At 40.5% G+C, this 17,591-nt stretch overlaps 2 protein-coding genes across 6 annotated transcripts in view; one reads left to right on the plus strand and one right to left on the minus strand.

Moving 5' to 3' along the window:
• LOC115627607 (glutamine-dependent NAD(+) synthetase) overlaps positions 1 to 17,591 on the minus strand; it is a 50,374-nt gene that overhangs the window by 30,771 nt on the left and 2,012 nt on the right. For all 3 annotated transcript variants that reach the window (XM_030523334.1, XM_030523335.1, XM_030523333.1), the window contains exon 2: positions 6,389 to 6,470. The gene's annotated coding sequence lies outside the window, so the exon portion shown is untranslated. The remainder of the gene's footprint in view (positions 1 to 6,388; positions 6,471 to 17,591) is intronic.
• The window catches only part of LOC115627606 (cytosolic carboxypeptidase Nna1), a 40,040-nt gene that overhangs the window by 20,847 nt on the left and 1,602 nt on the right, over positions 1 to 17,591 (plus strand). For 2 of the 3 annotated variants that reach the window (XM_030523331.1, XM_030523330.1), the window contains exons 2-16: positions 3,571 to 3,749; positions 8,926 to 9,078; positions 9,627 to 10,563; positions 10,619 to 11,282; positions 11,340 to 11,486; positions 12,154 to 12,286; positions 12,342 to 12,479; positions 12,531 to 12,811; positions 12,872 to 13,031; positions 13,576 to 13,734; positions 13,807 to 13,974; positions 15,031 to 15,146; positions 15,237 to 15,372; positions 15,583 to 16,188; positions 16,279 to 16,808. In XM_030523331.1, coding sequence (XP_030379191.1) covers positions 3,571 to 3,749; positions 8,926 to 9,078; positions 9,627 to 10,563; positions 10,619 to 11,282; positions 11,340 to 11,486; positions 12,154 to 12,286; positions 12,342 to 12,479; positions 12,531 to 12,811; positions 12,872 to 13,031; positions 13,576 to 13,734; positions 13,807 to 13,974; positions 15,031 to 15,146; positions 15,237 to 15,372; positions 15,583 to 16,188; positions 16,279 to 16,808 — 4,507 coding nt within the window. The remainder of the gene's footprint in view (positions 1 to 3,570; positions 3,750 to 8,925; positions 9,079 to 9,626; positions 10,564 to 10,618; positions 11,283 to 11,339; positions 11,487 to 12,153; positions 12,287 to 12,341; positions 12,480 to 12,530; positions 12,812 to 12,871; positions 13,032 to 13,575; positions 13,735 to 13,806; positions 13,975 to 15,030; positions 15,147 to 15,236; positions 15,373 to 15,582; positions 16,189 to 16,278; positions 16,809 to 17,591) is intronic. The other variant, XM_030523332.1, reaches the window with a different exon arrangement.

The raw sequence follows: 17,591 nt of genomic DNA on the forward strand, positions 1-17,591 counted from the left end.
GCCTGCGTCTCGCTTTTCTTGGCGTTTGGAAGACTGCACGCACATTCACACTCACATTCGCCGTCGCAGTCGCAGCCACAGTCAGAGTCGCATCCTCAGCCAGCGTCGTCAGCGTTAGCGTCGCCGTGGCCGCCGCTGTCGCTAGCGTCGCTTCAAAGCGTCACAATCACTGAAGGAAGATTCAATGTTCGCTCGAGTTTTCGTTTTAGTCAACAACAAAACGCGCAACAGCAACGACGGCGACAACGACGGCCAAGAACAACAACACTACTATTATAAAAACAACAACTAAACAGCAACAGCAACAATATAAACGACGCGTTTTTGTGCTGGCGCCAAAGTTGCTCACAAATTTGTGATAAGTTTTGTTTTTATTTTGACCAAATCTCGCGGATATATGCATATACTCGTAGATTCATAAATGTGTATAATATATGTGCACCTTTATTTAGCTATATATTTATGATCTATGCCTATAGCTCATCAGTTGAATCGCTCGGATTATACTGTGTACAACGCCCTCTGATCGCCCTCACTCGAAATCGCCATCGAGAGCTCTTCAAATCAAATCATATTTGAATTTTGTTAGCCGTCGCGTTTAATTGGAATTTTATTTTCAATTTAATTCTCGTGTTTTGTTTTTTGTTTGTTTCTTAAAGTGCTGACTCATAAATAGCAAACTGCCAAATAATATACAGCTATACAAAATCAAATCACCAACAGCTGTGCCTTCAGTTTTAGCAGCTAATCAAAACTAGCCGGTAAGCAAAGTGCAGAGAAACATATGGCCAGCAGCTGGGATATGTGAGATCCAAACCCCTCCACCCCTCCAAAAATCAGCAAAGAAACACACTTTGTCGAAACACTTGCAATTCCAAGTACAAATCTCTATTAACAAATCAAAAGACAGCTTTGTCAATAAACAAAATACTGTGGAAATCGAAATAGATATTCTACATCGAACATTTCCGCTGAGCGATCTACATACATAATCTACAATAATATATAAATCTTCAATAACTATTGAAATTTAAAGAAGAAGTTTGGTTTTCTATTTACGAGTATGAGTTGCTTTCGTTTCGTCTATATTTAAAAAGTTTCCTAACAGATATTTACAATCTTTTGATACTGTGGCTCGTAAGATAGAATTAGAATAATACTTGTAAAGCGATCATAATTGTTAGTTTTCGGCAATGGAAACAAAAATATACCTTTTAGTCAACCAATTTGAAATTAATTTACAAAAATCTATAAAATGTAACTCGTTAGTTTTGTTGAATTGTATTACCTTTAACTATCCTTTTAAATGCATATTTACTTGAACCTGAAACCAATTAGCTGGCAAATCATCTCTTATCTGAGAAACTGAAAATGCATTTGGTGTTTAAATAGAAAATGAAACCGACCAGCAACATCTATAAAGGTGCTGTCAAACTTGTTGCCTTGCCATTTAATAGAAATTTACAAAATACGCCAGAGACTTAATTTGCATTTCATGACCGCCAAAAAGTTTTCCTTAACTTGACGGTTAATCGATAGAATACGCTAGTTTTTTGCCCAAATGAAGTTGAAATTGTTCGGTTTGATAGGAAATGAGATTTCACATTTTTGAAATTCACATAAAAATCGGCGCACTTAAAAATTTTCTATTTTCAATGCTTAGCAAACAATTTCATTTCATTTCCAGTGACACTTTTTAATACAAATTTGTTATTTTCTAAAATCAATAACTCTGCTGTTTGTACAATATTATTAAATGAGTTAAGTTAAATGTTTTGCTTTCAAACTAAATTCCCCTGAACTAGTCATTGTCTAGTCATTAGCCATACCCCCCTCAAAACCCATCACTGAAAAAACAAAAAACCAGCAGTCTACCAAAAACTAAGCACCGTCAAACGGCATTTTCATGCCAACAAGTGCCCATAAGTTGGCCAAGTATATAACCTGTCGTTCTGTCTCTAAGTTGGAGATGCCGTCGCATTCACCTAATGGCAACCGACGACCCACATTAGCAGTCAACGAGGCAGACAGACAGACAGGCAGGCAGACAGGCAGACGCGGGCGCTCCAGCTCATAGAAAAATGCAATAAAAGACGGGCTGCTTTTATGTGCTAATAAAAGCGTAAGAACAAAACGCACAAGAAGTGAAAAAAGAAATTAATTAACAGAATTTATACTTTCGTATAAATGTGCGTTACTTGAATTGACTGCAGCAGCCGGCGCACGTCCCCAGACCAAATGAAATGGGCTCAGATACACTCAAAAAAGGCGTTTTTCTAAAACTTTCTATAGATAACTCAAAATGGGTTTCCAGCAAAAAGCTCTTGGGAGTTCAGTTTACATGTTGTTTCAATATATTTTACAAGCATCATTTTAGTTGCTTTAAATTGTCAGTGCTGGCTGTACGACTACTATGAAATGGTGTACATATAAATAAATAAATGTATGAAAAAGAAATCAAAAATATTTAATGAGTCAGCACAATTGCAATAAATTGTTTATTGTTATTTATCTTGCTGGCCTTTGAAAACTATTTAAAAGCAAATAAAGTCTCAATATGTCTTCAATATCGCAGACATTACGAAGGATGGCATAAATCTTATAATATTTTAAATGCCAAATTGTACTTCAACTCGAAAATATTACTATCCTTGGTATTTCTTCCAAAGTTAATTGACAGCGATATAGATTTCCTTTGCCCACAAAAGAGTTTGTATTTACTTTTGAGCAGATACATAACTTTAGGTGTTTTGTTTAAATTACGAACACATTTTCTATCTGTTTTGATCACCTATAACCTGATCCGCGATTCCTCGATGTTTTTAAACATTTATTCAAATTCGATCTAACAACATCATGTAGGGCATAGATGGCTACACTTATTATAAATATACAAATCGATGTTGCTATTAAACACATATCTCTAGATTTCGTCTTATTTGTTAGCCTAGAGGCTTTCTTTTCTAGTGATTTTTCCCACAGCTCGACAGCCTATATTTGTCGACTTAATAAATAATTAAACATTGGACTGTGCTTTTGAAATTTGTGCGTTTTTCTTAGAGTGCATATAAAAACATTTCAAAACATTAACACACACACATATATATGTATATGTACAATTGTTTTTTTTTTTTGTTGGTATATTTATGTAGCTAGGCAGGCATTTCACCCACACACAGTAATTAATTTTTGTTGACGTTTTTGTGGCGATCGTCGCTGAACGGGCGCACAAAATTACTTTTCTTGGCCATATTAATGATAATTCGCCTACGTTCGTTATTTTGTATGCGAGCTAAGACCCAAAGGAATCCTTTGTTTAACGTGTAGCCGATGATGGACCAAGCAGATTAACCATCTGTGACCTGACAAGTCCACAAATTTTGACAACTAAGAAATGTTAAGAACCTTTCTTCTCCATACATACTAATAATATAGTATGTAAATATAATATATTTATTATATTTATATTTATTTATATTTTATATTTATGTGTCAGTGGCAATATTAGGAATCATTTCATTTCAAAATAAACCAAATTCTTAAATACTTGTATTTTCTTTATTTCTGCAGGTTTCCTTGGCACTTTTCTATCAAAAGGGCTGAAAACTAATCAATTAGTTGTTAATACGGATGAGAAAACTTTGCGTCCGATTGCACGCTTGAAGGAACCGCGCGATCTCTTCGCCCTGCCGAAAGACAAGGACAATGACTGCTCACAGCAGGCCCCCAGATGGCCCATCGAATGTCAGGTAAGTTTATTTATTATACATTTGTTTGAGAAATATGGTATGTCTTCCACAAAAGCTCTCGATCTAATTTTGATGCGTAATCATAGGCGTATGAACAAATAAATACAAAATATTATATACGTGTATGATAGTTAGGGATTGCTCCATAATCCGATTTTCTGAGTTTCCAATTTTCGAATTGTTTGTCAGCTGTTTAAAGAATATCTATATGGCTTACGCTATTTATGAATTTTCATTCTAACACCTCAACCTAAACACTCTACACTTTCATTTCGGCAACAAAATCTAATACATAATAATAAAGATGAATAAATAATATGATAGGTTTCACTTTTGATTTCCATAGCTTCAGCTTGATTTTGTAATGAAGTGAATATTCGAACAATTGATTGGTATTGTTTTTTCTCCATTTTGATAGTTTCTTCTAGCAGTCTTTCCACACAAAAATGTAAATTACTTAGCTCATTTCTAGAAACGTGCACATTTGTTGCATTAATTATTAAGTGGAAAATTGCCTCAGAGAAAATTTGAATTAAACAGAAAAGAGAAATAAACATAATATGGATACAACATTTGTTCTTTTATTAAGAATTGTGATTTCAAAAATTGTACAATTTAGAAAGTCGGGAATTCTATCACATAAACTATGGATGGATATCAATTGGGCAGAAGGGCAGAAGGCAAGATGATTTTTCCACACATTGCGCATACGACACGTTGCCGAGAGTCAAGATGTGCGTGTCTCATAAATATTAACGCACATAAACGACAGCTCGCTGCGCTTTAAAGCGTCTGGTGTGTATAAACGGGTGTCTGTGTGCGGTGTGTGTATATGTATGTATGTAGGTGTGTGGTTGTGTGGGTGTGCATGGAATAGTAAAATGTGAGGTACTGGCAGAGGAGGGACACGGGGGGCACGTCGCTAGCGCACTTATCTGGGTCAAATTGGGGTATTAAAAGGTGCACAATGTTGTTGCCGCCGCCTTTAATCTCTGCATATGTAAGCGGGATGGATGGAGGGTGTGCGTGTGTGTGTGTGTGTGTGCGTGTAGTACGCCATGCTTGTCTTAACCCACGGCATGCGTGCAGATTGGCAAAGCATAAATAGGCCAAAGAGCGCCGTTAGCCGCCAAAAGGCTGCAAATAGTAAATATGTGTCTAAAATAAAATAAAGAAGAGGAAGAGGGAGAAATAAAATAAAAACAAAACAAATAAAATGAAAAGCAGCAATATAGCCTTTAACCTTAACGGCCACCACAACTACAAATTGCCGAAAAGTGTTCCGCATTTCATGCCACAAAACATGAACAATTTCTGCCTAATTGTTGGCCAAATTGTTTTGCATTGTTTTGCACTTAGCCGAACTGAAATTGATTTGGTGAATGTGTGTTGATTTTTGGCTTTTGATTTGTTTAATTTGTTGCCATTGCGGCGGCACCCGTTGCCAATTCATGTAAAAGCAAATATTACACATACGCCACGCTGTACAAGTAGCGTGGAAGGTAGGGGATCGAAGTGGCGGGGTGGCGGGGTGGGCGAGCAACACGGGCCACTGAGACAAATTGGCTGCTGCTGCTGCCTCTGGTAAAAGCATTTTTCGGTTTGCCTGTGATAAGTGGCCCATCGACTGATGTGCGAGGATGGTCTCAGGGATTTGCCTGAGACGGGCAAGAAGGGGAAGCTAGTAGGAGATGTTGGTACTTTATATTGACAGCTTCTTGAAGAAATAAAAAAGATAAATGGCGCTTTACAAATGGCATGCGTACGAGTATAGGCGGAGAGAGGGGCAACATAGTGAAGGCCATTTGAAGAGGTTGCAATTTCATAAAAGCACATTTATCCTTGCCCTTTTAACTTTCAGACAACAGTTTGAGCCAAAGAAAGTGTGCAATGAAGTGTGCATTGAAGGCATTTTCTGACAGGCTTTTCTTTTGTTTTTTTTTTTTCAGAAATATTTTACTGCCCAGCTATTCTTGGTCATGAAAATATTTGGCGTGATGTAAATTTACTATTTAAGTACCGCCTACATTATTACTTGAAATTATTATCAACAGTTTCTCAGAACACAGAATGTACATATGACGTCAAAAGTGATTTAATCACGGATTAAAAGTTCAAATTTCTGTGTAAAGTCTCATATTGGCTGTAAATATTAATTTAGAACGATTTTTGAAAAGCAAGAACATTGTAAACTGGTTTAAAAATGGCTTAAGAGGGGTTCATAGCCACGTCTTATACTATAAAGGAAAAAAGGATTTAGATTATTAAATTAATTTATATTATGTGTATAATACTGGAGCGAATACAATTATAAATGAAATGATCATCAATAAACATATAAAAGTAATGCTTTCAAAGTAATAAATTATACAAGCCTTTAATCCATATGTTTATTTTATTAAAAATAATCGTTCTGCTTATTTTAATTTAAGCTTTTTATTTCTAAAGTTTAATAAATTATTTTATTCTGTGTTCTTAATTTATAGTCCTCGTAGAACAGTCTTATCGTTATACAAACTAAATCAAATATGCTTTAGTTTCTTGAATACTTTGGTATGTTTTTTTAACCCCTCTAGCTTGTGTCTATTCAAAAAGTCTAGAAGAACAGACTTTTTTTCCCCGATCTTTATAATACTTACCGCATTTGTGGCCGTCGTTCTATTGCATTCCCCTTTAACCTTTCCGGTCTTGCATATAAACACACCAAAGAAGTTTCGACAACTAGAATGAAATTAAATATGAAACAATGTGAATCAAACATTAGTTTTATTTTTGAACTGCAGACATTACTCATACGACGCATTGGCCAAGTATTGTACAAAACATATAAACAAGAATTTGAAGCAAAAAAGTTAATTTTGCAATTGCCTACGGAGCGTACATAAATCAACTTAGCCGTAAAAATCACGACCACCATGTTGCGCAAAGGTGCTGCTTGCTAATGTAATATTTTTTATTTTATGTTGTTGTTGTTGGACTCAGTCTTGTAATGTCTGTTATTGTTATTGTTATTGTTCTTGGTACTTTTGTTACTGTAGCAATGACACTGACAATGGCAGCGGCAAAGGCGCAAAAACTTTTGCAAAATTTCATTACCAAGCGCATTAAGCAACGAAGTCAGGCAGGCAGGCTGGCAGGCAAACAAACAAGCTAATTAGTTGGCCCGGCGTCGACGGCAGCGGCAACTTTCATTTGATAACACATACACACACGCATACACACACGCATGTGCAAACATAAATAAAATGGCGCCCACGTGTTTGTATGTGTGTTGGTTGAGTTTTAAGGCAACCTTTGGCACACACACTCGCAACACACACATCCACACATGCCACAAGAAACGAATGAGGAACAATGCTGGGGTGCGAGGGCGGCTGTTGAGAAAGGCACAGAGTGGGAGAGAAGAAAGAACAGGCGGTGAAATGAATGCTGATATGTTTCAATTAAGTTGTACGCAGTAATTTACACTAAGAATAATATTTTGTGCGCCCATCTGAGTCTAATTAGAAAGGGTATCAATTGATGGCGGGAAAAAGTCGCACAGCCCTCCTTCAAATAAAAATCAGAACCAACTCTGCTTCAAAGAATGAACCATTTCTAATTCCATTCATATCGCTTATTACTTTTGAAATACCAAAAAAAAAACTTAAAACATGCAACAAAAATCGGAATATTTTTAGTATGTCGATTCTGATTTAAACAAGAAGCTTTTATTTGATGCAAAATATTAGTCCCCATCTGGAGTCCAATGCAGTGATTTGAACGTTCTAAAAGCATGTCAAACGATTGTTTTAGCTCGTGTATGCTCTTCAGGATGGCTTCTACATCAAAATAGCGCTTTCCCTTAATCGGCGAATTACTTACTCAACAGAAAATGTCCTATTTGGAAAGGTCGGCTTACTTTGAAACATACCTTATACAAGAAACAAGCCATTTTTTATACCCTGTACCCGTAGGTCAAAAAGGGTATATTAGGTTTGTGCAAAGTATGTAACAGGCAGAACGAAGCATCTCTGACCCCATTAAGTATATATGTTCTTGATCAGCACGACGAGAGAAATCGATCTAGACATGTCCGTCCGTCCGTCCGTCTGTCTGGATGAACGCACGGATCTCAGAAACTATAAAAGCTGGAACAACCAAAGTTGGTATCCAGATTCTCCTAGGTCCGAGAAAGGACGAGTTTATTTTATTTTTTTTAATTTTCCCCCGCTTCCCCCGATACAGAATTTCGTCAATACCATCCACATTTCAAAAGCTTTGCACACATAATTTATATATATAATAATCTACTTTTGTTTCAAATTTCATCTAAATCGGTTAGTTGTAAGAAGTTATTCGAAGAAATCGATCTAGACATGTCCGTACGTCTGTCTGGATGAACGCCTGGATTTCGGTAACGGTTGATCGTACATTAACCAAACTTCGTATGCAGACGCTCCTAGGCCCTAGTCTATACGAGCTTAAAATAATTTTTTTATTTTCCCTCCCCTTCCCCCGCTTCCCTTGCTGATTGCAGTATTTAGATGTTGACAAAGTTTCTGGTCTTTTCTCAGCTTCCCTAGAAATGCTCTGCTCTTATCTTTAACAATACTCAAGAAATAAATTCCTATATAACTATATCCACATAGATATTCCTTTTTGAAGAAATTTGAACTTACAGTTTCTATATATGGTGGGCGAATTGGCAGAAATGGACGAAGTCATTTATAGAAGCTCTTTTTAATTTAAAAATTCAATCTTGGTATGAATAGTTCGAACTTGAGAAACGTGCTTTATATATTTTATTCATTTTCGCTGAGTGTACCTGTAATCAGATTTGCATGCTTATAATGCTGTGCACTTTTTTTTTATTTGTTTTCGTCGTTGTTGTTGTTCGCCACTGCCGCCGCACATGTGCGAGAAATCATATCAAAGGCAACGCAAGCTGTGCCGCCCTCAACAACAAATGTGGCGACGACATCAAAGCCATTGAACAATAGCAGCCCTGGGGAACTAACTGCTCTCTGCCATTTGCGCATTTCCTTGGCCAGGGACGGAAACTAGGGGCATGTGAATTTTCCAACAGGCGAACATGTGCGCCTCGACTAATGTTTATTTTTGTTGCTTTACTTTTGTACTACGATACTTTCTGTCATCTAATGACTTATCCAATTTCGTGCTTCAACTTTTGCAGGTCATCGAGGAGCGCATCACACACATTCCGTACGTGCCGGCCCAGCCAGAACCTCTCAATACACCCACAGGCAATGAGCTGAAGCCGCGACCCGTTGGCGAGGAGAACGGCATTGTTGTCTTTACCTATAGTCCCATAAGTGCTGTAAACTATGTGAGTATACCCCCCATCTATAAATATCAGAAGTCAGTGGGTCAGCAGGTAGTGGGTAGTCGCTTTATGTACGCACCAAAGCACTGGGAGTGGTGGGGTGGGTATCAGGTGGCTGGAGGTCAGCATCACCTACGTACTATACGTGCGGGAAGAAGATTGCTTGATTGGGCGTGAAAGGATAAGAAAGCAAATAGCGTAAGATACTCGTGCATAATACTATACTTTGTAAGAAAAGAGACCACGAAGATGTAAGCCATAGAATTTGTGTGAGTATTTGGCTGAGCTCGTAAGCAAGCAAAGAATTTAAGCAAAACCACTAGAGGCAGGCCCAGCGCGTGATATAATAAGCAGTCACGAACGGCATCGTTCGTTGAGCTCGCAGTTTACAAGTTACTATACAAGTAGATTTACTTTAAAGGCAATAATTTGCGTGCTGGTCTACACTTTGAGGAGCTCTCATCAACTAACATGCATGCGCATGCAATCATGTGACTAATCCATCACGTTCTTAGCGTGTGCTCACTAATCTACCTGACCCCCATACACAGGGAATGGAAACGCAGACGACTAAGGCGGACGAGTCCAGCGACGAGTCAGACGATTCCTCAGACTCGCCCAACGAGTCGACCCCTCCTAGTTGCAGCACGCCGCTGCGAGGTAAATCCAAGGGTCACTTGAAGAACTCAGTGTCCAAGATGATAAACAAAGTAGACAATCGATCGACCAGCAACTCACAGGATGAGGACAATGACGATGATGATGATTACGACAGCAATGCTACCAACGACGATAGTGATGCCATTAACATTCAGAATAAGTCACGGGAGCAGGCTATGATTAAGGATCTGATTGAGGCCAAGAAAAAGCGATATGATTCTGCCAATCAGGATGGGGAACACAAGTCAAAAGGGTCCAACAAGACAGCTAGCAAGGCAACCAGCAAGACAGCCAGCAAGGATGCCAGCGAGATTGAGGACATTTGGAAGAACAATAGCACGGAATACAAGCCCGCTTCGCCCCAATACGTCTTAAGTCAGTTTGGCAAGGATGTCTCTAAGGCCATCATTAACAAGTTCATCGATCATGATGGGTCTGGCACCAGCAGCTCAGTCAAGGTACAAAGCAAATTCGCAGTAACGCCCATCAAATTGCCAAAAAAGAATATAGCCCGCTTGGAGGTGGCATTCGAACAGAGCGCTCGTAAACGTTATGACGAGGCAGTGGCGGCCGCTGCTGCGTTAGTGGGTACGCCTAGCAAGAGCAGTGCCTCCAGTGGGGACTCGGACGATGAGAGCAGTGACGAGGACAGCGATTCGGATGATGATGATTCGGACGGGGAGACGGACGACTACTCAGATGCCGTGGGAGAGGCGCAAAAGCGTCTCACTGGTGGTGCTGATAGAAAACGAAGTGCAAGTTCCAGTTCAGTGTCCGATACGGACACGCTGGTAGGGAAAGAGGGTACCATAGAAACGACAGGATGGGGTAAGCGTATATATCTGGAAGCATTGATTTGTTTGCTAGAGAGAATCGCCCGCAGCTGAGGCACGGGGTGAAACGAAGAAAACCGATGGCAAGCCGACGGCGGTGACTTCTGCTGGGTCGCCACGTCGAGTGTTGCCAATGAGTGGTCCAGCGCCTGGACCGGGAGAAGGAGTAGCGGCGGTGGTGATACCATCCGTGGCTCCATCATCGCCCCGACGTAAATTAACGTCGCATCAAGCAACGATTGCTGCAGCCAATGCCCATCGGGCTAAAATGGCAAAGACAACAGATGTGAATCCAGGAAATTCGGGAAATGCGGGAAATTTAGGAAAAAGCACAAGCCATAGCACTATTCCAAAGCGGCCGTCTCGCTTTTCAAATCAATGCACGCAAACTGCAACCTCATCAACCCTAACATCATCCATGACTAACAATGAGAGCACCACATCTCAATCTCTCTGCTCTGATTATACCCAATTGCAGTTCAGTCGCTCGGCAGTGGGCGGTGCCAAATTCGTGACCAACTGCCATCCCATGAATGCCGAGGAGTACGACGGCCTGGAATTCGAGTCGCGTTTCGAGTCCGGCAATTTGGCCAAGGCGGTGCAGATAACGCCCACCTACTATGAGCTGTACTTGCGACCCGATCTCTACACGAGCCGCTCCAAGCAGTGGTTCTACTTTCGCGTACGCCGTACTCGTCGCAACATGCTCTACAGGTAAGTCCGTCCTGCACGCTCTTGTAACTCTCTAAACCATCTGTCCTTCCCGCTTAGGTTCTCGATTGTCAATCTGGTAAAATCGGACAGCCTGTACAACGATGGCATGAGGCCGGTGATGTACTCGACACTTAGTGCTAAGGAGAAAAACGAAGGCTGGCGCCGCTGCGGTGACAACATTTGCTATTATCGCAATGATGATGAGTGAGTCTTAAGCAATATCTATCTACTTTTTTTGTATTATTCCTATTTACTCCATTTGGGAGCTTAGGGCTTCTACAAGTACTTTCCATCTAACTCTATTTCTGGCCGCCTGAGTAGCCGTATCCCATGTGATGTTCTTATGGGATAATTCCTGAAGAGTGGTCCGTCGCCAGGTCCATTCAAATTGTGCTAGGCTGGATGGCTCCTTTAGAGTTCCCTCGTTCCTGTCCGTATTGAAATGCCTATGAACGTCATCGAGGTGGATCCGTTTTTGGATTCATTTCTCTTGTATTAGTTTCCGTCATCAGTGAATTGTCAATCGAACTGGTGATTGGCCAGATGCGACATATTCCAGTGGTGGGCTGGCACCTGTCGCCGCCGGGGGGGTTACTATTGGTGCTGTCCAAATAGCGTGGATGGATGTGTTTTGGTGGTTTTTAAATGACCACGACATTGGAGGAATGTATTTAGGGTTAGAGTTTGTCGAGAGGAGGAAATTCGGGTCATGTTCTCGCCATGAGTGGGGCTCGAACCCACGACCTCTTGTTTGGTGTGCGCGTGCGCTATCCACTACGCCACCGATCTCGAAAAATACTAACAATACTCCATCCATGTTTATTCAATCTCTGATTAAATATTTATTCCACCGACCGGCTTGCCATTGCAGAAGCTCTAGCAATACTAATGAGGAGGATGAGGATAACTCTAGCTATACGCTAACATTTACCATTGAGTTCGAGTACGATGATGATACGGTCTACTTTGCTCATAGCTATCCATACACATACAGCGACTTGCAGGTAAGTTGTTCGATAGCTGGCCATCTGAATAGAGTTTGAAGTCTCTTCGTTAAAGGACTATCTTATGGAGATTCAACGTCATCCTGTAAAATCGAAGTTTTGCAAACTTCGGTTACTCTGCCGAACGCTGGCGGGCAACAATGTCTACTACCTGACTGTGACGGCGCCCTCGGCCAATGAGGAGAACATGCGGGTGAGTCCGTGTGTTTAAGGTCGCATGCTAAATTACCCGAGACATTGACAGCGCAAAAAAGCCATTGTGGTATCGGCACGTGTGCATCCCAGCGAGACGCCTGCATCGTGGATGATGAAGGGCCTGATGGACTTCATAACTGGCGACACTACAGTGGCCAAGCGATTGCGCCACAAGTTCATATTTAAGCTAGTGCCGATGCTGAATCCCGATGGCGTTATTGTCGGCAACACCCGCAACTCGCTGACAGGCAAGGATCTAAATCGTCAGTATCGGACGGTAATACGCGAAACCTATCCATCCATATGGTATACAAAAGCCATGATTAGAAGGTGAGTTAGGGAAACATCATTCCCCGTGACATCATTGCCTGACCTAAAATCGCCACACAGACTGATTGAGGAATGCGGTGTGGCCATGTACTGTGATATGCACGCACACTCACGCAGGCACAACATATTTATATATGGCTGTGAGAATAAACGTAATCCGGAGAAGAAATTAACAGAGCAAGTGTTTCCGTTGATGCTGCACAAGAATAGCGCCGATAGGGTAAGTCTCAATGAGTTCCTAACAAATAACCTACCCACGAAGAATATCATACTCTAGTAATGGTAGTCGAACGCTCGCCGATTTGAAATTTGCGTAATACAATGGGGTTTCATTAAGATATGGGAAGAGAAACCAGTTCAGCTTGGTTATTATTCAAGCTGCAAAAGCGGAAATGTCGATAACGACATTAAGGGGTCCTCCATTAATGTTAATTGGCTATCCTCTCGATATTCTCCATCGAATTTCGGGAAATCTGTTCTCGTTACCTGGTTGTTGGTTGTCTGTAAAGTCTCTTTCTTTCCTAGCTCTGCAATAAGTGCAAGCAATGGTTTTAGAAAAAAGTGTTCACGTTATTGTTCTCGTAGGGATAACTACCTTCATGACTTTGGGAAAAGCTTTGTAGAATCACAAAAGACCATTTCCACTTCTGTAAAATTCCTGAACTTTTGTATATTCCCCAATCTAGTCCGAAGTAATAACTTTCTCCCAATAGCTAGAGAATATGCTTAAATTCTGCTAAAACTTGTTCTATTTTTCTATTTAGTTCTCATTTGAGAGCTGCAAGTTCAGAATACAGCGCAGCAAAGAGGGCACTGGACGTATTGTCGTTTGGATGTTGGGTATTACCAATAGCTATACGATTGAAGCATCCTTTGGAGGCTCCTCGCTGGGGTCACGCAAGGGCACACATTTTAATACGCAGGTAAGAAACGCTCATTTCCACTGATTTACGTTAACGAAGTTGAGCTCACAATTTGAAACATTTTATTTACAGGATTATGAACATATGGGTCGCGCATTTTGTGAAACCTTGTTGGACTACTGTGATGAGAATCCGAACAAAGTAAAGCGACACGCCAAATTATTTAAGCAAATCAAAAAGATAAGAAAACGCGAGAAACGCGAACAGAAAGCATTGAAATTACAGAAAATGGCCGATCAGGGATGTATAATAAATGAGAAACTGAAAGTGAAACGTTCTGTGGAGAAAAGTGTCTCCTAGGAAGGTCTTCGTTAGCAACACGCAAAGACATACCCTTCCTATACATAAACTACAAACATGGTTACTAGGCATAGGCAGTGACTTCATGTTCGAAATAATTCATCCACCGAAAGATTCGTTAATTGTCTATTTAATCGTAGTAGTTTCGCCTATGCCTCGTAAATGGATAAAGATACAGAAACAGATCCGCAAACACTCAAAAATACCATATGTATCAAACACTACTGTCGCTTAACGCTTTCTGTTGTAATACTCGTAATGTTGCCTTTTAAATGTACTATATTGATCAGTTAATTGTTCGTCTGTTTGTTCCTTCGTTCGTGTTTATTGTGTGGCTTATCTCCACTTATCTTTCTAAACTTGTATCCAAATGCAAAAGGCGTTCGCGCTCACGTCCGCATCGGCCAGGAATAATCCCCGTATAGAGTCAAGGTTGCGATAGTTTTGAAAACACAAAAATTAATTTGAATGCTGTCTATTTGCGCGTATCGCTTGTTTTTCTAATTTTTTTGAAAACACTTGTTCGTATATGAAATCGATTATAGCATATACCTGCAATGAACCCATAGTATGTAGTATATTTAATATCTATGTATCCAATACAATGTTTAGTCTTAGAAAGAAAGAAAAAACACAAAAAAGCACACACCGCACAGCACTTAGATTAAACATATTGATGATGTACTATATAATGCTATCTTAGTTTCTATCGAAAATTTGTTGTTAATGTAGCATTATCTGTAAAGAAAGTTGAATAAAACACTTTGCCAAAGAGGGAGTAACCGAAATATTTAGTGGTAGTTGCTAATGTATTCGTATTATTGCTATAATTTGCTTTTTACACGCAATCCCAAACATCCCAAATACCACCCTCTCTGTGAACACAGCACCATTAGTTGAAGCAGAACTTCCGCTTTCCTTTTATTATACTTGTTATTATATTTTTCTTTGCCCCTATGATTTTAACTAATTCTAAAACACTAATGTCAACTGTAGATTTTAAATTTACTTAAACAACAGGAAAGACTCCGCACAAAGATTATAGAAAGACTGATGCGCGAGGGATCAAGCGCCGATGAGCCACTCAACATTCCACTGTCGGATTACTCCAGGTAGAGACCCCAAAACAGCTATCTTTCCCAACTAACAATACTAATCTAATGCTATTTAACTTGTCCCACTACCGCTCCGCAATCAATCAGCGATGATGGCAACTGCAGCTCGAGCTCCGACAATGAGGGTAAGCATTCTATAACGGCCTCGGATCTGGAGGGTCCGTGCTGTGCACCCACGCGTGCTCCGCCCAGCTCACCGGAGATTCTTCACGAGCTACGCAAGGTAAGAAAAATAAATCAAGCTTAGGTTTCGTCGGTTCTGCTCGATTAGGTTAAGGAATCAGTGATCAAGTATTTAAAACAATACAATTTTTCAAAATTTGTTTTTAAATTTGAATACTGAGTTCGATCACTGATCCCTGAGCCGAGTCTTTGAGCTAGACCGCACGCAACTCTAGCTCAGAAATGTAGAGTAATGCACGGCTTACGACAGACCCCTCACGCACCTCCCTCCAACGAGCCCATGCAGTTCCGTATGAGGCGCATGCGAAAGGTAATGCACGAACTGGATCGCATCTACTTTACGCCCCTGTTCCAACGCAAATTCAAGGCACTAGCGAAAATCAAGCGGCGACGCAACAAGCTGGGCTCTAAGTCCAGTAAGCGATTACGTGGCAGTAATGCCCCACTAGTTCCCAATGCGAATGCCGACGTACAAGAGATTCGTTCCGCCACTCAGCTAAACAAAAGAACCCGCAAGCTCAATATCAAGCAGCAGCATTTGCAGAAACCACCAGCAGCCGCTCGTATTTGCGATATGAAGAATTCGCTTGAAGGCAGCTCGGAAAGCTCTGAAGGTAGCTCTCCATCATCGCACTCGATCGAGGAGGCCGTGGTAGTGCCGGCAGAAGTTAAGGCTGTTAAGCATCGTCTAAAAGGCGGCGGCGGCGGCAGCGGCGGCACTGCGAAGAAAGCAAAAAAGAAAAAGTTCCTGCCCACGGAAAAAGGGAAACCTAAGCCGCCAAGGAAATTGCGGATCGATCGAAACTTCCGCTTCTGGTTGGCAAATCGAAAGATATACATATGCCGGCGCAAGAAGGTAGAACATTTAGCACCTATCTGCACTACAACACAAAAAAAACAATCAATCCACCAACACACCACTCACATACTTCCTTTTACAAACTAGAATAAGCGTACGCGTGCACGGCCGAAGCCACCAAAGAAGAATCGTGCCGAGCTGGTGCGCACCACTCTTGACCTTCCCACAACCGATCCCGGCTCTGATCTGCATTTCTCTACGGACGATGAGGAGCACGCGCCAGCGGGCAACACCATCTTTGGTGCCGTGCCACCGTTACGACACACCTTGCTTCAGAGCGATCTACAGCGTCGATACATTGAGGAAATTGGCGACATGGTTGTGCAAAAGCCGAAGCCGGCGCCCATGCCGCCAGAGCTAATTGTAACCACACCCTCGAAGAGTGGCAAAAAGTTGGATGTGTATAAGCTGACGCCTCGTACAGCCCCTGAACAGGACTACTATTGTTCCGTGGTGACCGGCGGCAAGGGCGTTGGCAGCGGATCTCGACGCACCTACTCCTGGCATAATCTTAATCAAGAGACTGCTCAGACTAATACGAAAACCCCCTACTATGTAAGCCAGTTTTTGGGCGAAGGAAAGTCGCACATAAAGACTGCAAAAGCGACGCCAAAACGGTGAGTGAATAGCTATTTCAGGGTTTTCTACACACACAAAAAAAAAAACAATAATAATAATATCTCAATAAAAACGAGGCGGCACAGAAAACTTAAAAACAAGTGGAGAAGCTAAATTTGGTGTCCCGACTTTGAAATACTCTGTACATTAGTGTAGAACAATTAAAGACATTAAACAAAATTAAGAAAATCAAAAAATAAAACAAACTTGCACAGCGTACACACATAAGGCATCTTTGTGCAAAATTTGGTGTCTCTAGCTCTTATAGTCTCTGAGATCCAGCTGTTCATACGGACAGACAGGCAGACAGGGCTGGATCGACTTGTCTTGTCATGCTGATCAATAATATATATACTTTTAGGGGTCTGCCACGCCTCCTTCTATGTGTTACATACATTCGCACTAACCTAGTATATCCTTTAACCCTTTGGGTACAGGGTATAAAATATATGTGCCAGCAAAATTTTAATTACATTTTTAACATAAATCCAACAGATAAAATTAAAAATTTGTCTTTAAATACAAATTAATAAGGCCCTAAAGTCTAACTAAAATGCGATTTCAAAGACTTTTCTTTCAAAATAATATAAAAAATAAGCTGAGAAACAATACATATATAATTCATTTAATTTTATGGATTCAGAATAACAAGTGAGCTTTGTTGTTTTTTGAGGATTATAGATATATAAATTGAAAGCTACTATATAAATGAGATTCAAAAATTGGGAATGTTTTGTGGTATTTTAAATTGTATAATAATTTTAATCCCAAAAATTTAATTT

Source organism: Scaptodrosophila lebanonensis, unplaced genomic scaffold, assembly GCF_003285725.1.
Source record: "Scaptodrosophila lebanonensis strain 11010-0011.00,11010-0021.00 unplaced genomic scaffold, SlebRS2 tig00000096-arrow-pilon, whole genome shotgun sequence".
In the NCBI taxonomy this organism is placed as follows: Eukaryota; Metazoa; Arthropoda; class Insecta; order Diptera; family Drosophilidae; genus Scaptodrosophila; species Scaptodrosophila lebanonensis.